This window comes from Ictalurus furcatus, chromosome 1, assembly GCF_023375685.1.
Source record: "Ictalurus furcatus strain D&B chromosome 1, Billie_1.0, whole genome shotgun sequence".
NCBI lineage: Eukaryota > Metazoa > Chordata > Actinopteri > Siluriformes > Ictaluridae > Ictalurus > Ictalurus furcatus.
Genome location: NC_071255.1, coordinates 35267690 through 35290189, shown reverse-complemented (window position 1 = coordinate 35290189; position 22500 = coordinate 35267690). Strand labels below are relative to the sequence as shown.

General features: G+C 41.9%; 1 protein-coding gene across 1 annotated transcript in view; it reads left to right on the top strand.

Annotated features, from left to right (window-relative positions):
- Positions 1 to 22500, top strand: part of LOC128607636 (probable G-protein coupled receptor 158) — a 28633-nt gene that overhangs the window by 2888 nt on the left and 3245 nt on the right. The window contains exon 2 of the mRNA XM_053624713.1: positions 20114 to 20216. Coding sequence (XP_053480688.1) covers positions 20114 to 20216 — 103 coding nt within the window. The remainder of the gene's footprint in view (positions 1 to 20113; positions 20217 to 22500) is intronic.

The following is a 22500-nucleotide window of genomic DNA, read 5'->3' as shown; positions in this document are numbered from 1 at the left end:
TTCCCGTGTTATAAGAAGTGCCAACATTTTGGCCACCATTCAGTACATTTGCATCAAAGGACTAGAATGATCAAAGTCAAGACAATACCAAACATCCACATTCTCTCTCTCTCTCTCTCTCTCTCTATAAAAAAAACTTAAAGTAAGGATTAAAACACTCGGCGTTGTGCTGTTATAGTGTCATAGTGTGAGGAAGGCAGAGTTACTGTTACCTCCACAACGCTGATGATTCTCCTTCACCAGGAAAAGGCTAACGATTACGTTCGTTAAAAAACGGCACGTCATAGCTTTTATCCATTTATAGTTGCGTTTAAGACGTTATTTCCTGTTCTCGCTTACGTTATAGCAGTCACAAACGGTCTCTCACCAGCATCTTTTTTTTTTCTCTCTCTCTCTCTCTCTTGCAGGTAATAAGACAGAAATCTTATTACCTACACAGATTTTCTCCTCTGTCCTGAAGATCTCGGAAAACTTCAAGTTGCAGCTTTAGCTCTCTGTGATGCCGACGTTGTAGCACAGGGGAATAAACGATAAACGAACCTTCAACATGTTAATGAAAACATGTAAAGTGGGCGGCTGTGGTTCACGTGGTAGAGCGGGTTGTCCACTAATCGTAGGGTTGGCGGTTCGAGTCCCGGCCCATGTGACTCCACATGCCGAAGTGTCCTTGGGTAAGACGCTGAACACCGAGTTGCTCCCGATGGCAAGTTAGCGCCTTGCATGGCAGCTCTGCTACCACTGGTGTGAATGGGTGAATGAGACACAGTGTAAAGCGCTTTGGATAAACGCGCCATCCAAATATAAGTGCGCCATTTACCATTTACGTCACCTTATCAGTTTTTTTTTAAAGTTGTTACCATAGAAACGATGACTTTCGAGAATTCAACCGCACCGTTTTTATGACGTTTACATTTACGGCTTTTTTTTCAGACGCCCTTATCCAGAGCGACTTACATTTATCTCATTTATATGACTGAGGGTTAAGGGCCTTGCCCAAAGGCCTAACAGTGGTAGCTTGGCAGTCTTGGGGCTTTAACTTCTGAACTTCTGATCAGTAACCCAGCGCCTTTAATCACCGAGCCACTGCTGCCCCATACATAGCAGCTAAACACACAGCTCAAGGATTTCTCAAACAGATACAGCAATTTCATCTCTATTTCAGATTGTTGTACAATCCGTATAAACCGAGCGCACTTTTGTTCTCGATCGGCGCTCGTGGGCTGCTTCACTCTACTTCCACTTTCCCTTACGGTGTGTAATTGAACTCTGAGCTCTGAGCGGCCTGTAGTCGATAGCTGAGTGTCCCGATCGCGCTCTCGCCGAGATTTTTCCGTTTGATCAGTGTTGATGAGCAGGCAGAAAGGCAGCTGGTGGTTGGAAAAGAGCTGCTGTTCCTTTGAGCGCTGCTGGTTATAAATAGAGCCCAGGACCGCACGGTAATCAGGAGTTTGTGCCGTCGTGTTGTAATGCGATAAAGCCGTCTCATTGTGCCCGCGGCCCTTCTTATGCAAACAAGCCATGATTCTCTCTTGTTATCTCCGGCTCGGCAGCACGTACCGCTAAATCGGTCTGTTGAATGCTCCAGAAGCACCGGTGCAACCAGCGGCGCTCCAGAGGTTCATCAGAGCTGCGCTACCGAAAAGACGCTGTAACACTTGCGAGTGCTGAGTCTGGTTATTTTGGGATTTTTACAGTATTATTAGACGTCGCGCTCAAACTGGCTGCAGTGAGAACACAGGCACATGGATGTCACGTGGTCATTATTTCAACACCTCCAGGACAAAGAACCAACAGAAAATACCAGAACACAAGAAGAAACTAGATGCACAACAGAGAACTCGAAAACAAAGAAACTAGCTAACCTGGAGAACAGGAAGCTGCAGAATGCTACGGCTCTCAATTGCATTGGAATAATAATAATAATAATAATAATAATAATAATAATAATAAAGTAGCCTATAATATTATATTGCCACAAACAAAGTAAATATTAACAATAGCCAGATTGATTATTACAGGACAATAATCAACACCAGAGTGGTGTGATAAAGAGGAGTTAGTGTTCCCATCCCATAGCTGATTTTTCCATAACATCACCTCCTGGAGTGTTTTATTCCGCTTACACCACAGCAATGTATCAATGATTGCGGTTTATTTTATTTATTACAGTGTCAAGTTATATATTTTTTTATCCCTTCAGTGTTGTGTAACGTCCACGAAAGGAACTACTTCCTGTATACTTTTCTCTCTTGAAGTTAATAAGTGAAACAAACAAGCAAACAAACAAACAAACAAAAAGCCAACAACAACACAGTTTATCATGTTACAGAGAAAGTGGAAACTTCTATGTCTAAGTCGGAAAACTCTTTACAAGTTACAATCTTTACCTCTGACACTGGAGACTCCTTCCCTAAATATTAAGTAAACATTTCCTTATAGAAAATGGCACCACATCGACGATGATCGACCGTCTGTGAATGTGTTGCATCCTCTGTACAAGTCCCTGTGAACGAGCCGTTACTATAGAAACGATAATGTATTAGAACGGGCGCGTTGATGTAAACCTGTGATTTACAGCTACAGCACTACTGTCAGAGCTGCTGTTATAGAAAATTAATCGACACCTTCTGACCAATCAGAATTGAGAATTCAGTGGTGGGGTGGGGCATAAAGGCACCGATATAAGTGTGCAGTAAAACGTATGTGCGTTAAAGCACAGTCCCGTTCTTTTACGATGGAAATGAACTCTGAATGTTCGTGAGACGGATGGCCAGTGAAGCTGGCGTGAGAGACATCTGGATCCAGCATGTCGTATCAAATACCAACCCAATGGGCTACTTGCACAAACAGTTCTGCATTATAAACAAAACGGCACTGGTGCTATTTTACACCCGGTGTCCGCAGGGGCTCCCAAAAACGAACGTCACTGGCGTCCATCGTGTATGTAAGAACACTTCCAAAGCTTTTTTTTTAAATTTTTTTTTTTAAGTAAGCTGGAGAAAGGCATCATACATAATGTACACAACGATGAAAGGTTAGATTCCGTTATGAATCATTTTAGTTATTAATAGAAACAAATACCCAAGCTGACATTAGCACAACACGGCGATTTTATCGTAAGACTGAAACAAACAAACGTTGCTGTCTCGTCGTACCGCCGAACGTAAACAGTGCTACCAGACACGCGAGACCTGCGCTAATTCGAAACGGAAATACACCGAAGCCCCGAGTGCACGGAGCACCAGTTTGAAAACGACAGTTTGTTTCGATATATTTAAAAGATCAAAATGTTATACTAAAAGGAAGTTTAGTCAAATTGCAAGGCCTGTTGGGTAAGATCTGATCCTGAAATCGGTTAATTTATTGAACAGCTAGCTAACACGAGCACTACTTTAAGCTGGTAAAGTAATGTAACTGTCCGTAAGGCTGTGAGAAGTGAAAAGAGGGACGTTACATCATTACAGCGCTATCTATTACCTTACAAGCTGTGTAGAGCAGGAAATACGCCGATAACGTGCCATGCGTGCGGAGGATCGAGCGCCGAGGCTGAGAACCGTCGATTGAAACGTGACGTTTTGGTGTGTGAATGACGAATGAAACTGTGGCTTGGCAGATATTTATGACGCGGTGTATCAGTTGTTGTTTTGCAAACGGTCAGGTGATTTTCTTTCCCACTTTAAACTGTAGCGTTCCATATTTAGAGCTTCTCTTTCGGAGTATGACAGCTGTGTTACGCAGCGTGGTGTTGCAGCTGAACATTCACGTGGCATTGCATCAGGAACGACAAAAACGGATTGCTTTCTGTTTGTTTTTCTGCCCTTTCCGTCCTCTCGCCATCGGAGCGTCTCTATTTATAGAACAAAGGACCTACAGTATGAGAGAGAACAATTCCATCCAGAGAGAGAAAAGATTTTCCGATAGGTTCAAAGACAAAACTCGTGCACCTAATATACAGTGCCCTCCACTAATATTGGCACCCTTGGTAAATATGAGCAAGGAAGGCTGTAAAAAAATTCTTTTGTTCAAAAGATTCACAAAAATACTCTGCTCTCATGGATATCGAACAATTGCAAACACAACACAGGTTTATATATATATATATATATACATATAAATTTTTTTTGTTAAATATAGGTGTGCAACAATTATTGTCACCCGTATGAATTCATGTGAGAAAAATATATTTAAAGTATATTCCCATTGATATTTTAATTTTTTTAATACCACCTGGGTGACTAGGAACAGGAAATTGTTCAACCATGACTTCCTGTTTCACAGGGGGATAAATATGATGTAACACATAGACCAAATTCCTTTAGTCATTCATAACAATGTGTAAGAGCGAGGAATATAGCTGTGATGTGCGGTAAAAGGTTGTTGAGCTTCACACAATGGGAAGTGTCATTGAAAATGCCCATTTCCACCATCAGGGCAATAATTAAGAAGTTCCAGTCGACTGGAAATGTTATGAATCGACCTGGAATTGGACGTGTGTCTATATTGTCTCAACGCACTGTGAAGAGGACGGTTCGAGTGGATAAAAATCTCCAAGGATCACAGCTGGAGAACTGCAGAAGTTAGTTGCGTCTCGGGGTCAGAAAGTCTCCAAAACTACAATCTGAAGTCACCTACATCACCACAAGTTGTTTGGAAGGGTTTCAAGAAAAAAGCCAGAAACAAACTCGAGCGTCTTCAGTTTGCAGACACGACTGGAACTTCAAATGGGATCGAATAGAGCTTTTTGGTAATAAACACCAGAGGTGGTTTTGGAGCACACAGAGAGGTAGCCATATGGAAAAGTCCCTCATGTCCACGGTTAAATATGGACGAGGATCTTTAATGTTTTGGGCTGTTTTTCTACCAGAGGACCTGGACATTTTGTTAGGATACATGGCATCATGGACTCTATCAAATATCAACAGATATTAAATGAAAACCTGACCGCCTCTGCCAGAAAGCTTCAAATGGGCCGTGGTTGGATCTTCCAGCAGGACAGTGATCCAAAACATCATCAAAATCAACACAAAAATGGTTTACTGACCACAAAATCAAGGTCCTGCCATGACCATCCCAGTCCCCTGACCTGAACCCCATAGAGAACCTGTGGGGTGAACTGAAGAGGAGAGTCCACCAGCGTGGACCTCGAGATGTGAAGGATCTGGAGAGATTCTGTATGGAGGAACGCTCTCAGATCCCTCGCCATGTATTCTCCAACCTCATCAGGCGTTATAGGAGAAGACTCAGAGCTGGTATCTTGGCAAAGGGAGGCAGCGCAAAGTATTGACTAAAAGGCTGCCAATAATTGTTGCACACCTATATTAACAAAGGTTTTTTTTGATAAACCTGTGTTGTGTTTGCAATTGTTTGATATCTGTGAGAGCAGAGTAATTTTGTGAATCTTTTGAACAAAATATCAAAAGGTTGAACAATAAAGACAATTTTTCACAGCCTTCTTTACTCGTATTTACCAAGGGTGACAATATTAGTGGAGTGCACTGTGTGTGTGTGTGTGTGTGTATATATATAAATAAAACCTCACAGCTACTTTCTAATGCCTTTATAAATGCTTATTTTCATTTCTTCTCTGTAAGAATATAAATAGAAATGAGACGCTGGTGAGGGAATGAATGTTTATAGCTGCTATGACGTAATGAAGAACAGGAACTTAATTGTTTCACAGATGTTCCACAACCTTCCACAAGCAACTAAAAATGTACAAAAAGCACAGTGTGTCACTGACTAATAAATACAACGGTGCAACCACAAGTCAAATTGCGGTGGTATAAGAGGATAAGACGTTATTGGAAAACAACAACTTCAGGCTGGTAAAAGTAACTCCATGTCATCGCACCATCCAGTTATTGATTACTTTCCTATAACATCATGTTTTACTCCTTCCATAGTGTACTGCTCTTCTCTGACTGCCCTGTCCTGCTCAGGCTACGAGTGCTTCGGCATCAGTGAATGTTGTGAGTGGAGTGTGTGAAAGTGAGTGATTGCTCTGCTCTCAGTCACTCGATAGTCACTCGGGCATGGGATGAGCTCTCGAGCTCCAGCTTAGGACGCTGCCTAGCTAAGCCCACAGAGCCAGGGCCAGACTTTTCTTCTTTATCTGTCTCAAACTCTTCCAGCGTCAGGGGACCAGCGTTTAAAAAAAAAAAAAACTAGCTTGCACATGCATAGTCCTTGCCCGCTGGAGATTTCCATCTATAGATCCTTGAACACATTAACAGTGATGTGATTATTATGATCCGTGTGACGCGAGCAGGACGAACGGATGAATGCAGCTTCTTTATTGCTAGCTCATCACACTGCACTGCAGGTGCTCGATGCTAATGCTCAGCCAAAAAGATACGACTTAAGCAGGTGCTCTTCCTGTGTGAGGAATGAGCACTAGACTGTGCTGTACTTACAGCTCAAAGCTTGCAGCTTTTTTTTTTTCTTCTACATTCATCCATCAGCTGTCAGAAGAGTAGTGGTAAATGACAGCGTCCATCTTCACAACATGCACAGCATCCAGGCCATTTGTCTTCATTCAGCATTCCTGACCACTTAATCTGCTCCATCACTGACGCCACAGCGGCAGCAGCAGCAGGGCTCAGCCATATTAAAATGCCTGTCAGCAGAAAAAGCTCATAATTGCCTCATGTTGATCAAATCAGATCTCGGATATCTCATGGACCACCCAGGGCTCCCCATATATTAGGTTATAATCATGCTAAAGTCAGCTGCTACTAACATATTGCATATCTCACATAGAGCACATCGCGGCCATCATGAGTATACCGAAGCAGCTTTACAGAAGTATATAAATGATATTTACAGGGGTGCTTGAAGGTTTGTGAACCCTTTAGAACTGTCGAAATATCTGCATAAATGCCGTACGACCTAAAACATCGTCGGATTTTCACACAGGGCTTAAAAGTAGTCAAAGAGAATCCAATTAAACAAATGAGAGAAAAATATTATACTCGGTCATTTATTTATCGAGGGAAAGGATCCAAGGTTACCGAGCTGTGAGTGGCGAAAGTATGTGGACCTCTAGGATTAGCAGCCCGTGTGAAGGTGCAGTTAGAGTCAGGTGGGTTCAATCAATGGGATGACGATCAGGTGTGTGCGAGCGCCCTGTTTTATCTAAAGAACTGGGATCTATCAGAGTCTGATCGTCTCAAGACATTTCTGTGGCAGTGTATCGCGGCACGAACGAAGGAGATTTGTGAGGACCTCGTGAAAAGAGTTGTTGACGCTCATCAGGCTGGAAAAGGTTACGAAACCATCTCTAAAGAGTTTGGACTCCACCAGTACACATTCAGGCACATTGTGTATCAATGCAGGGAATTCAAGACCAGTGTTACCTTCTCCTGGAGTGGAGACCAACAAAGATCACTCCAAGAGCAAGACGTGTAATAGTCCATGAAGGTCACAAATGAACCCAGGTTAACTTCTAAGCAGCTAAAGGCCCCTCTCACACTGGCTAATGTTAATGTTCATGAGTCCGCCATGAGGAGAACACTGAACCGCAATGGTGTGCTTGGCAGGGTTGCAGAAATGTAGAAAATTCTAAAGGGTTCGCAAACTTTCAGGCACCACCGTATATATTTGACTACACAATGACTAAATTAGTAGTTGCGTTATACAATCCAAATAGTATGACCTGATCTTCAAAACAAATCCACACATGTATAAGTCATCTATCTTTACCTCAAGATTAATGGACAACGATGGTGATAATAATGTTGAGCTCAGCAAATGAACGATTACTCTCGATTTTCTAATACAAAATGTCCTAAATGAAAGGCGCTCAAAGAATAATAAATGGTGAATTGACAGTCGTTTCTTAAAAAGTAGCACGTTACAGTGTGATAATAACCTCGTATTTGATAAATAGAAGTATTTACATGCAGTGTCTGGCAATATGCATTGACTTCATATTAACAAGTGTGAAAACTGCAGCAGGTATATTTCAGATCTTAATGTATGGGGGTCGTGGTGGCTGGGGGCAGTGGGGTCTGGGGGCAGTGGTGGCTGGGGGCAGTGGGGTCTGGGGGCAGTGGCGGCTTGGGGCAGTGGCGGCTTGGTGATTAAGGCTCTGGGTTACTGATCAGAAGGTCGGGGGTTCAAGCCTCAGTACTGCCAAGCTGCCACCGTTGGGCCCTTGAGCAAGGCCCTTAACCCTCTCTGCTCCAGGGCGCGCCGTATCACGGCTGACCCTGCGCTCTGACCCCAACCTCCTTGCATTGGATATCCAAAGACTAGAATTCCACTGTGCATATGTATACGAGATCAATAAAGACTCATTACCAGGTATACAGCAGTGCTTGATAGTTATTATAAGATATATATTTGGACATGATATGATCAATAACTTTACTTTCACGTCAATGGCAAAAACGTTCTTAGACGTGTGTCCTGTGCAGTTAGATCTGCATGTATACTGCATACTGGATCAGATTGGTAGCATGTAATGCTTCTAGTATTAAAATAACGAAACAAATTTGTACTTACGATTTTACTTCGATATTCAAATTTCAATGTATGCACCAACTCCTACTCATAATATTCTGGGTGGCTATTGCATTGTAGCAGAACGTAATACTGTACAATCTAGATACTATTCAAGAGTAACTACACACAGAGTATGTACCAGAAATTACTACCTCATACGTACCTGTTAAATCCTAGTTACTCATCACAGTGTAAAATAAAGGGATACCAGTGTATCAAACTGAGCACACCGGATCATTAAATGCATTACATTCACCGTAATAAATTACTGCTTTATTTATGGGATGATTTACACACACAAAAAAAAAAAAAAAAAGTCATTACGCCTGTCAGTTTCTGTAATTAGCATATCTGGCAGTTTGACTGCTCTCAGTAGTGAGTCTACATCAGTAATAGATATTTCTGGAAACCCTATTTAGGGAGACAAATTGTGCCCAATTTTGTGTCTATTTCAGATACTGGGTGAAGTTAATTTGAGGCGCAGACATTTAATAATAACACAAGCAATGTGCTGCTGAGGAGCTTGTATTTACCCGGAGTTGTGTTTACAGAATAGAACTCTCCAAGAAAGAGATCATTTCTCAGAAAATGAAGAAGTCTGATGATGTGAGATTAGCACTGGTGCTGGATATGCCAGCACAAAAACAGTCTCTGTTTAACGACTAAACTATAGCTGTTGACCCTTTGAACAGACCGAGTACACTGTCATTCACCCTTCCTAAAGTTTGAATATTTATGACACCAGTGTGGACACAAGATCTGGTTCCCCAAAGGTACGATAGCTAAATGTGTATCATTATTTGACAGGATCAGAATGGACAAGCGCTATTTTAGACACTGTCGAATAATTAAGGAATATTTATGGCCAGTTTAACTCAAGTATGTGTAGACAAGTGGGTTGAGTTAAACATCAATTAAATAAGAAACAAGGACACACAGCGGCACAGTCTTCATGGCCTTGATGCTTCAGGATCCTTGGTTTGATCCTGAACTTGTGTTACTGTCTTTGTCGACATTCACATGCTCACCCTGTGTCTGCATGGGTTTTCTCCAGGTTCTCTTGCTCCTCCCACCTCACAAAATTGTGCTGTAAGGTGTATAAGCTATGCTAAATTGCTGCTAGGTGTATATGAGTGTACGCATGGTGTTCCGTGATGGACTGGTGTCCCATACACCCAGTGTTCCCAGGATAGACTCCAGATCCATTGCCACTCGGACCAGGATAAAGCGCTTAATCTCACAAAGCAGACTTCTGGCTATCTCTAGACAATCTGGTTGTTTTCATCACGGCTTAGAACTGGCTACTTTCACAGGAAATTGGCGTTGCATTTGACATTTCAAACCACAACCCGCTGTTTTTGCGTAATTTGTAGTGGGATGTGAAGGTGGAAATGGTGCTAGAACAAAAGCTGGCCCATGGAGCAGAGAGGGGTAAGGGTCTTGCTCAAGGGCCCAACAGTGGAAGCTTGGCAGTGCTGGGGCTTGAACCCCCGACCTTCCGATCAGTAACCCAGAGCCTTAACCGTCAAGCCACCACTGCCCCTTGCAACCCAGATTAAGTGTTGAAACTAGGATGCCTTACGCTTTACAGCTGTTTTCAATCCAGGGATTATATCATGATCTGAAACACTTTTGACAGAAAAGTTTGTTTCGAGTTTTTCTTTCGTCATGGTCACTGTCCCTGTATGTATTCTTTTGATCCGAGTCTTGTCTCCACCCCGTCTACCGTGTCACGGTTGTGACTACCCGTTACCCGTCATATGTATTCGTTTCAGTGCAAAGTCTTATCATGCATTCTGTTTCGTTAAGTCTAAACCTGCTTCCTAGTTCCATGTACCATGTTTCCCGGTTTTGACCTGTGCTTGTTTTTGGTTGTTATTATGGATTATCATTGTGTGTTGCTTCATGTGTTATGACTCTTGCAATGGACTTTGACACGTTTTGGACGTGTGCTAATGAACACAACACTGACTAACAGTTACGCGCTTGCGTCCTGTCTTTTCAACTCGCACGTCACTGGTGCAGATAGACAACGGGACTAAAACTGGCTAGATATACATCAGACAGTCTGTCGGGGAAGCAGCTGAATCAGAGACTAATCCCTGGTTAACAGTAACGTTGTAGCTTTCTGTTCAAGCCCGATTAGCTTGTGTGGTTTTTGAAGATCCCGCCATGTCAGATCAAAGAACAACTGAATCGCAAAACTAAAACATCCAAATACAGCAATTAACCCTCTTACCCCTTAGTTCCCACAGTATTATGTCCCACAACCCTATATTCCCCAGAGAAACAGCACACCAACCCTGAGTTCCCAGGCCAAAATTGGCCCCAAAATCAGCATTTTAATTTTAACATTTTTAGGCCTTGAAACAACTTATAATAATGTATTTGTGTAATATTACTTTGAAAATGAAGCAGTTCAGTGTTTTTACTCCAATTAGAGCACAATTCTTAACTAGAGAAATGACGAAAAATGCTTGCTAAAATCCTTATACTCCTTTAGAAGTACCGTACGAGCATCAGCGTGGTCAATGGCTTTGAATAAATTCAAGTAAATAATAAATAAATAAATAAATGCATTTTAGCGCCAAAAGTCAAGTTTCTGGTGATAATCAGAGCAGCAGGTAGTGTTTTCACGAATGCACAGAGATGGTCAGGTTATGACTCCAGACCCCTGCAGTGTCAGTCGCACTGGTTGATGCTGAAGATGAAGACGGATCAGGGTCTGAATCAGGAGAGTTTGCGTCTCTATCAGTTTCGGTTTCGGTTTCAACATCGCCTGAACTTTCACTGCTGTCACTATCTAGAATCCTCGCTCTGGCCTGTGTAACTGTGTATGTTTTTTCTTTTTTTTCTCTCACTGTTTTAGATGTACCTGTGTTCACTGTAGGTGTAACTTTAGCTGGAACACGATTAGCTTTTCGCTTTGGCATTTTTAGTTCACTTCTACTATTACACCAATATTCACGCTTGGATCAGCTTCATCGTAATGCCGGCGTAATAACGTAATCACGTCGTGATGTCATGACGTCATCAACCTTCTGGGTCAAAAAATAATAATTAAATAAGTAAGGAATCATAGCAGAGTAATGCTGGTACACCGGCCTTACGGGGATAACGTTGACACTGTAAAGCCGCTATATCGGCCTTACGGGTATTTGGCATAGACGACCGCTATATCGTCCTTACGGGAATAGATCAAAGGCGGGCAAGCCGGTTTTTCGGCCATACGGGGTAAGAGGGTTAAAGTAGTCAGATGTTGAAGAGAGACTCACAATTATGAAGCTGGCTTCATTATGATCCGGTTTTCCATTTTGATTTGCAAAGTTTTACCATGTATCGGGGCAGTTGTACGGCTGGTTTTTGTCTTAGATGGCTTGGTGGTTAAGATTCTGCCCTTGTCGCTAGATAGTTGAGAGTTCAAATCCCAGGATTTGGGAAAAATCCAATACCTGCCATATGTAGAAATGTAAATTGTATCTATGAGTTCTGCTTTACTTTTATGCAGCTGTTTACCATGTCTTAATTATTGCCAGTCTCTTTAATCTATGTTTTGTTTTTGGATTATTAAATGCTATTAAATGCATTATGTCCACTGTGTCTATTCCTTGTGATACAAGTGGAACAGTTTGTGATCCAATAATCTCTGAAATCTTCACACGTGTCACGAATCAAACCTCCTTTGTTCATCACGATAATGAGCTGATGTAACACTTAAAAGGAGATGAGATGTCGCGTCTAAGCGTTTGTCAGATGCGTCTTTGTTGAGCTGTAGCCTCCGGCTCTTGCTTTGCGTCAGTGCTGATTTTACATGGAAATATTTTGAAGATTTATACACATGCCTCCAAGCTGCTGCCGCATTCGTACTCGAATTAAGCTGGATCGCATTACCGAGGAGAAAATCAAATATGCAAATTTTCCATTGGATTCAGCTCATTTGCTGTACTAGGCTGAATATATGGACTAAACGAGGATTATTTCTCCCAGTGTTCTGCTGAGAATCAAAGACAAGTGAGAAAATCTAGGCATAAATTGAGCCGGTGACAGTTGGTCATGTTTTTAGAGGGGCGTTCCGTTGACATCTGCAATGTACTTCACATGCGGCTTGTCAGTCACTGCAGATGACACGTTACTTGTGTATGCGAAAAATATCAGCGCAAATGGAGATCAAATTTAGGGGGCGTGTCACTCTGTGTAATCACCTGACGTGAATGTCACTGATTGGCTGAATGAATCTACAGTTTGAGTTGGAAAGAAATCAGCCCCTTCTGCGTGTTTTTAATAAAACTGTTGGCGGTGCTGTCGAGCTCAAATCCACGAAATCTAATGTGGATGCCAAAAATTTAGTCTTACTGTATATTGATGTGTTTTTATGTTTGAAAGACAGTAGTGTACAATTACATTTATGGCATTTGGCAGGTGCCCTTTTCCAGAGCGACTTACATTGATCTCTTTTATACACTTGAGCAGTAGAGGGCCTTGCTCAAGGGCCCAGCAGTGGCAGCTTGGTGGTGCTGGGATTTGAACTCATGACCCTGCAGAGGGCCTTGCTCAAGGGCCCAGCAGTGGCAGCTTGGTGGTGCTGGGATTTGAACTCATGACCCTGCAGAGGGCCTTGCTCAAGGGCCCAGCAGTGGCAGCTTGGTGGTGCTGGGATTTGAACTCATGACCCTGCAGAGGGCCTTGCTCAAGGGCCCAGCAGTGGCAGCTTGGTGGTGCTGGGATTTGAACTCATGACCCTGCAGAGGGCCTTGCTCAAGGGCCCAGCAGTGGCAGCTTGGTGGTGCTGGGATTTGAACTCATGACCTTGCAGAGGGCCTTGCTCAAGGGCACAGCAGTGGCAGCTTGGTGGTGCTGGGATTTGAACTCATGACCCTGCAGAGGGCCTTGCTCAAGGGCACAGCAGTGGCAGCTTGGTGGTGCTGGGATTTGAACTCATGACCCTGCAGAGGGCCTTGCTCAAGGGCCCAGCAGTGGCAGCTTGGTGGTGCTGGGATTTGAACTCATGACCTTGCAGAGGGCCTTGCTCAAGGGCACAGCAGTGGCAGCTTGGTGGTGCTAGGATTTGAACTCATGACCTTGCAGAGGGCCTTGCTCAAGGGCCCAGCAGTGGCAGTTTGGTGGTGCTGGGATTTGAACTCATGATGCTGCAATCAGTAGCGCAACGTCTTAAGTGCTGAGCCACCACTGCCCGTAGCTTGGTGTTGCTCTGATAGCACTTTTACACAAGCAGCCCCTGAGTGCCCTAATAATGGGATAGTCCAACCAAATCATGCTAACAGTGAAGGAAACTGGATGGTGCTTTTTTTTTGCATGCCATCATGCTAATGAAAATAACATGCTGCTGACAAAATAGATCGACTCTTAGCAGTTGGTTTGCTATGTGCTAACCTTCATTAATAACAGTTCTTTGTGTGACACTGCTTCAGCACTTTTACTCCTGTTGTGCAAGCTCGAGATATGTAGACCTAAAATCTGGATGGAGGGAAAGATGCAGCAGAATTATGTGCTAGATTAGTGCAGGAAAGCAGTAGCTCGGATAAGGCTGTGGCTCAGGTGGTGGAGCGGGTTGGCGGTTCGATTCCCGGCCAACGTGACTCCACATGCCGAAGTGTCCTTGGGTAACCCCCAAGTTGCTCCCGATGGTAAGTTAGCGCCTTGCATGGCAGCTCTGATACCATTGGTGTGTGTGTGTGGATGGGTGAATGAGAACCAGTGTAAAGCGCTTTGGAACCGCTAAGGTTAAAAAAGCGCTATATAAGTGCAGAGCATTTAGCATGAGAGGAGAGAAAGAGTGGAAGGTCAGGAGAGGACACATGCACACTATGGTCACGCTGAGACTTGGCTTTGCGGCGTCAACAAGTATTTCTGGATTTATGCCTCATCCATGCTTCTCGTTCTGGCTTTGCCTCTCTCCAACTGCTCTTTGTCATTCATCAGTGACTTTCTCTCCATCTCTTTATTTTTCACCGTCTCCAATTTCACATCACTCGCAAATCTCACTCGCAAACTTTTCCCACTGCACCGTTTCAATTTCTCTCCATCAGTATCGTTCTCTTCCATCTTATCTATATAACAAGTCCTCCTACTCCTTCTTTCAGACCTTGTTTTACTTTTTCTGTATCCATCTCATTTATCTCTCACCCCATCAATCTCTCTCCACCTTCACTCTTTCTACCTCAGTCCTCCCGCTCATGCCCTTCCTGAGCAGGCCCGGTTTTTGACCCTTTGTCCCAGACTGACCCGTGGCCTGTCAGCCCTTTAGATCTCTGGAAAACCGCTGCGCACAGTGCTATATTTACCAAGATGTTCAAACGCGCCCTCATGTTGTTCCAAATAACACTTTGAAAGCAGATCTACATCACAGCCGTATAGTTCTGCTCTCCCAGCGGTACACTAGCCTGGTCTGTCTAATGCAGGCTTCATCTGTGGATTAGAGCAGGAAGTGTAATGTATCTCAGACATATCAAAGAAAGATGAGTTCAGGAAATGTTAATTGGAAGGTTATTTATAGGACAGAATCAATATCAAAACACTGGGTTAAAGTAAATGTAGGGAATTGTGTTTCACAGTGGGCTTATGTAAGACATATCATTCTACCATTGTCACAGACCACAGATACAGGAAGTTGAAAAGTAGAGGTGTACAGCGGGGCGGCTGTGGCTCAGGTGGTAGAGCGGGTTGTCTCCACATGCTGAAATGTCCTTGGCAAGACACTGAACCCCAAGTTGCTCCCTATGGCTGTCTAGCGTCTTGCATGGCAGCTCTGCAACCATTGGTGTGTGAGTGTGTGTGTGAATGGGTGAATCAGAAACAGTGTGGATTGGCTTTGTTGAACTGCTATGGATAAAAAGCGCTATATAAGTGCAGACCATTTACATCAGGACTGGGATCCCATGGGGAAAAATGTGCTGACGGTGGGCATTTTTACTTCTTGTACAAATGGCACATTTATTACTATGAGAGTGTGGTGCTGTTTGATGCATTTATTCATTCATCATCAGAAACGGCATTCTCCTGGTCACAGTGGAATAGATGACTTGTTTGTTTATATTTTTAGAAATAGATCTAAGTTCATCAGAAAATATTATGGGCAGGTGCAATCAATAGTAACTGTGGGAGTGGATGGGAGTGGTCAAACTTTCTGAAAGAGTGAATGGGATTGGACAAGCTTTCTGAAGAGTGAATGGGATTGGACAAGCTTTCTGAAAGAGTGAATGGGATTGGACAAACTTTCTGAAAGAGTGAATGGGATTGGACAAACTTTCTGAAAGAGTGAATGGGATTGGAAAAATTTTCTGAAAGAGTGAATGGGAGTGGTTAAACTTTCTGAAAGAGTGAATGGGATTGGACAAACTTTTTGAAAGAGTGAATGGGAGTGGTCAAACTTTTTAGAGGAGTGGGTGGGATTAGTCAATTTTTTTTAAAGGAGTGAGTGGGATTAGACAAACTTTTTGAAGGAGTGGGTGGGATTAGTCAAACTTTTTGAAGGAGTGGGTGGGATTAGTTAAACTTTTTGACGGAGTGGGTGGGATTAGACAAACTTTTTGAAGGAGTGGGTGGGATTAGTTAAACTTTTTGAAGGAGTGGGTGGGATTAGTCAAACTTTTTGACGGAGTGCGTGGGATTAGTCAAACTTTTTGAAGGAGTAGGTCGGATTAGTCAAACTTTTGAAAGGAACGCTAGGATTAGTCGGCGTTTTTGAAGGAGTGGGTGGGATTAGACAAACTTTTTGAAGGAGTGGGTGGGATTAGTCAAACTTTTTGAAGCAGTGGGTGGGATTAGTCAAACTTTTTAAAGGAGTGGGTGGGATTAGTCAAACTTTTTGAAGGAGTGGGTGGGATTACTCAAACTTTTGAAAGGAACGATTAGGATTAGTCGGCGTTTTTGAAGGAGTGGGTGGGATTAGTCAAACTTTTTAAAGGAGTGGGTGGGATTAGACAAACTTTTTGAAGGAGTGGGTGGGATTGGTCAAACTTTTGAAAGGAACGGTTAGGATTAGTCTGCGTTTTTGAAGGAGTAGGTGGGATTTCAACTTTCTAAATGAGTGGGTAGGATTGGTGAAGTTTTTGAAGGACTGTGTAGGATTAGTCAAACTTTTTGAAGTAGTGGGTGGGATTAGTCAAACTTTCTAATGGAGTGGGTTGGATTAATCAAACTTTTTGAAGCAGTGTTTGGGATTAGTCAAACTTTCTGAATTTCTTTCTCAATTTAAAATATGTCCTGCATTTTTCCTTTTCTCTGTCATATCGAAACTGAGTGGATTACAGGTGGCAAGCTTTTGAGCCGCTGAATCCATCCTGCATCCCTTCAGATGGTGGAAAGTTTGTCAACTGGGAAATCGTAGAGCGCCAGCACCATCTGTGCCGTCCTCACCCATGTCCTGCCAGACTTCAGAGATACCGCTGAAAGCTTGACTCTACATATCTATCAGTTTAATCAATGCTATCCAGAGGTGCAGCCAGAGGGGCATTACAGTTTTGAACCCTCCTGAAATATTTTTGACGGTTTATGGGTGGTTAATATAAGACACATAAAGGGCACCTTATTATGCATGTGTTTTGGATAGTAATTTCGCTATACTTAGTCATCACTATGATTCCTCCATATTTACCTGCTCCAGCTGCGAAAAGAACACATCCTTAGTTTGTTTAATCTAAGCTAAACTTATATTACACAAACTAAACTTCTTATTTCTGGATCGTATGGTCATTATTTTAACTTAATACTTCGTTATTTTGACCTCCTAACTCATTATTTCAAGATATTATGAACATTAAGATAATTATTTGGAGTTATAATGTCCCTATTTCAAGATATCATGTCATTATTTTGACTTACTATCTCATTGTTCCATGATAATATTCAGCCATTTCAATTTTATATTCTGTTCTGATACATTTTGATAATATTTTGACTTCATTGCTAATTACATTGTCATTATTTCCACTTATATTTCAACATATTACTTTGACTTGAATAACTTGAAATAATTATTTCAAGATGTAGTGTCATTATTTTCACACAAGATCTTATATGATTATAGTATGTTGTTATTTTAACATAACATCCTGTTATTTAGTCTTAAAAAGGTGTTATTTCCAGATATGGCATTATTGTGAGTTATAATGTCATTAGTTCTGGATATTATGTCTCATTATGTCGTGGTAGTATGTTGTTATTTTAACCTAAGGTCATTTTTATTTTGACTCAGTATTTTGGGTCAAAAAAAAAAAAAAGAAAAAAGTTTGTACTATACTTACTATTTTCTACTTATACTTAATACTTACTATCTCATTATTTTGACATAATAACATTTGAATATACGGTATTATGTCACTATTTCAACTTAACATCTCATTAGTTTTGAAGTTATAAGCTGGTTTGAATTATTATTCAAGATATGCCATTACTTCGACTTAATATCTCCTTATGTGAAAATACTTCACGTTATTATCTCATTATGTTGACTTAGAATCTCATCATTTCAAGATAATGTTGTATGATGATGTTATTTTGACTTACCCCATTTTTTTCAACACTCTGAACCAAAAATCTCAACTTGTGTAGCACTGACTGTACCGAGGCCATATTTTCCCTGTCCATCCTTAGTTATATTCTGAAGATTATCACAGAAGGATTTGTTCGCACCATGTTTAACGCCTGATTTACACACCATTTTGTATTAAAACACATGGCGATAATCAAGTTTTCAATATCTCGATTTTTGGTTTTTAAATATATGTAAATAAGTGCATATTTAATGAGATCTTATTTGAATATATAAGATTATCGTATTTGGATATCTAAACATATTTTCTCAAAAAAAAAACCCAAAACAAAACAACTTGTCATGCGAAAAATAGTTGTAATAATGTATATAATTTATTGGTAATGTTTTGTGATAATGTCTTCACTAACATTGAGAGTTGAACTTGGGGTCCATCTTCCCGAGATTCCCGATTCCTGAGTATTCATGACTCTTTCTACGTCAGTGTTAATGATGTCCTTTTGTGTGTGTGTTTTTTGTTGTTGTTGTTGTTTTAAAGGAATTAAATGCTATGGGTGATTGATGATGTGTGACATGTATTACAGATTTTGCTAATATGAACCAGCGCCTAGAGAAATATTCAGATGAGATGTCTTTAGAACTCTTTAATTAGGTAATTACTGTGTGGTCTTAAATGATAATGATCAGGCGCTTATGACTTTTTAAAACACTTAAATTGTTTAGGGGTGATTAGTTTCACAAACACCGGATCTCATTCCGTACTTCTACATAAACGCCTCCGGCTAAAACGCCGAAATGAATTCCTGGCACACAACAGCATCTATCTGTCACGCTGCATTAACTAGAGCGCGGATGCAATTTTTAAGCTAATAAAGTAATCTGCACCCAAATTAATAGGAATCTATTAAAATTGTTCTTAATTAACATGGAGTTCGGTCTCCAGTCCCGCTGAGCGTCCAAATACTTTCCAGTCTCGTCTCCATCCTTGGTGTGAATAGAAAGTAGAATATTATCTTCCAAACTCTAAAAGTAGGGCTGTTCTCCCATGTTGGTCTGGCACTTCAGCTAAATGCCGAGCTGTCGTTCCAGGAGAACTCAGAGAGTTATGAAGAGCGCCAGGAATAGCCTCCTCTTCGCAACAAATTTTCACTTTTTAAAACTTGGGTCTCGATAAACATCCTAGAGTTTGCTCCTTCATTAGAGCAGACCTTCAGGGAGTGCTGGAGTGTTTGCTCTTAACTCGCTGATAGATACGTGTTCAAGAGCTTCTTATCTTAGCGTTAATACCAACAACACTGCAGTATCTTGACTGACGCATGAGCTTTCGTTGTCATTTTATTGACCGTAATCATGTCTGAAACTTTTACGGCATATGCGATAGCAATAATGTCATGCAAGAGGCTAACAACAGGCTTTAATCTATTTTATGTAAATAATAAAGCACTCCAAGTCCTGCTGTTCTAGGAAAATAATCAGTGATGAAGCGGAGTTACCGTTAGCACAATAACAGCACGACCTGAAGCGTTTTTATTCCCCTTATACAACGGCAATTATCCAACTGGTACATTTTTAAAAACGAATTTAAGAATGACATACTTTTTATCCGTTTATAATTACATTAAATGTTGTGGAATGTCCGTGAAACATCTTAGTTCTTCCTATTAACGTGATAAAACTTCCTTTTGTCACCGCCCCATGTTGCAGATTATTGAAGCTCTGACCAATCATTATGAAGCTCTGTTATTAAGGGTTATCGAGCAGATTATCATGGACTATGTCACGTGGACTCAACAACAAAAACAACAACAACAAAACCCTAAAAAGTCACATGCCATCTTTCTCCAGTGGAGATTCACCACTGATTTGCACGCTAGCATTGATTTCTCCAGATCTGAGCTCTGTGCAAAACTCCGTTTGATCTTGTAATCGAGTGCGTTCCTCTACTCATTTAAGCTTATGCCTAAAACAATGCTAACACCCTCCCTGGGGAAGGAGACGGGAGGCTGAACGTTCCTCTTTAATGTTAATATTGCTTTGATCACACTGCGTGTATGATTATGTTCAAACCCTTAAGTTCATCTTCTGTTTGTCTCTCAGTGTCTCCCCATCCCGGGTCACGGCTTCATCCTGGACAAATACAAATGCCAGTGCAAGAAGGGCTTCTACCACCCCAGCAGAGTCGCCATCAACGGCGTCAAGAGTAAGTCCTCAGACAAACACCTTAATCTGAACTGATTCTACAGATATTATTAGCAATATCAAACCACTAATTCGCATATGATTGACTCACATAGTCAATATGAAATTGTTATACCGCATATGGTAATTAGAATGGGCAAACATTGTTATTATTATTATTATTATTATTATTATTTTCTTAGAAAAGGACTACTTAGGGGTATGAAAATGGGTATGTGGATTGTGTATGATTATGTCTTGCTGATTTCATTGCTCTGTGTGTTACCCTGATGGGTGTGATGGAATGAGGTCACTGAAGGCAGGTGCGAGAGAGAGAGAGAGAGAGAGATAGAGAGAGAGAGAGAGAGAGAGAGAGAGAGAGAGAGAGAGCACAGTGCATATTTCACATTTCAGAGCACAGCTATTTTCATGAAAAGAAACTAAAAGAAAATAATACTGAACTAAATATTTGACACACAGGCTCAGCAAGACACCGGCAGCAGGATTCTAGCACTTTCTCTCATCTGGCATTCAAGAGTTCACTATAAGACACACTGTATATTAGTGTCCCATTAATCACACACAGGTGTAGCCAATCACTCGTTACCCGCTCGGGCTCTGTGCCTTCTTTCTCGTCCTGTAAACCCCCCCAAAAAAGGTCACCAGTACAGAACCTAGTAGAATAATTACTGACTAGGATAACCAGTCAGAAGACCCAGTGGTCCACCGTACTGCCTCTAGAACAGATAAACTACTCCCGTACTTTTCACAATTTTGAATAAGACTCTTGGATTGGCTGTGCTGTGACCTATCAAAGACGTTTATATGGAAAGTAAAGCACCAGGCAGAAAGATAAGCTGGAAAGGAAATGGGCCACTCTGACAAATGGTGGCTTATAAGTTAGCCTGAGATTTCTAGTTTCAAATAAAACAAACTCCATCTCTCTTACCCAAAGATTTAGGATGTAGCGATGGTTTAAAGACTTTAGAGACAAACGATCATGGGACCAGCCTGACAGAATGGTGTTATTCTTAGACGCTCTTGCAAAATCTCACTTCTGCTCTGTTCTCTCCTTCAAGCCCCTACTAAAAGTACCTTTCCGCATCACCAAAACATCACCTGACTTTGAATGTTATTTAGTTTGAAGAATCATAAACTCTGGTTCGAAGACACATATACACATATACATATTTGACACATATACATTACAGCACAGGGTGCACGGTGGCTTAGTGGTTAGCACGTTCACCTCACACCTCCAGGGTCCGGGGTTCGATTCCTGCCGGGGCCATGTGTCTGCGGGGGTTTCCTCCCCCAGTCCAACGACATGCATGGTAGACTGATTGGCGTGTCCGTAGTGTATGAATGGGTGTGTGAGTGTGTATGTGATTGTGATTGTACCCCGCCTCGTGGCCGATGCTCCCTGGGATAGGCTCCAGGTTCCCCGCGACCCTGAAGAAGGAGTAAGCGGTAGAAGATGGACGGGTGGATGGATGGACGGACATTACAGCACAGTGAAATTCTTTTCTTCGCATACCCCAGCATGTTAGGAGGTTGGGCACAGGGTCAGCCATGATACAGCGCCCCTGGAGCAGAGAGGGTTAAGGGCCTTGCTCAAGGGCCCAACAGTGGCAGCTTGGCAGTGCTGGGGCTTGAACCCCAGACCTTCTGATCAGAAACTTGACCCATCTTTCCTACTAAATTACTGACCAATTTCAAACCTGCCTTTTGTATCAAAGCTACTGGTAAAAGTTGTAACCTCCCAGTTACAATCTCATTTAGTGGCAAATAACCTTTTTGACCCTTTTCAGTCCGGCTTTCGAAAGTTTCATAGCACTGAAACAGCTCTTGTGCAGGTTGTAAATGAGATCCTCGTCTCCGTTGACTCTGGGGGTCTCAGTATTCTAATACTGCTTGACCTGAGTGCTGCATTCCACACTATCTGCCACAAAACACTCCTCTCCCGTCTCACGGACATAGGTATCACTGGCGATGCTCAAGCCTGGTTTCCATCATATCTCACAGATCGTAAAAATTTTGTTTCTATTAAAGGCTTCAAATTCCACACTGGCCCCGTTCTTGGCCTTCTCCTTTTCATAATTTATATGCTTCTCCTCGGTCACATCATTCATCGTCACAATCTCCAATACCATTGCTATGCTGACGACACAAAGATCTATGCAACCGCCCGGTCTGACATATCCATCTTAACCAGTGCACTAACATCCTGTATTCCTGAAAGAAAACAGTGGATAAACAATAACTGCTATAACAATAAATGCTCAAAAAACTGAAATAACGATTTT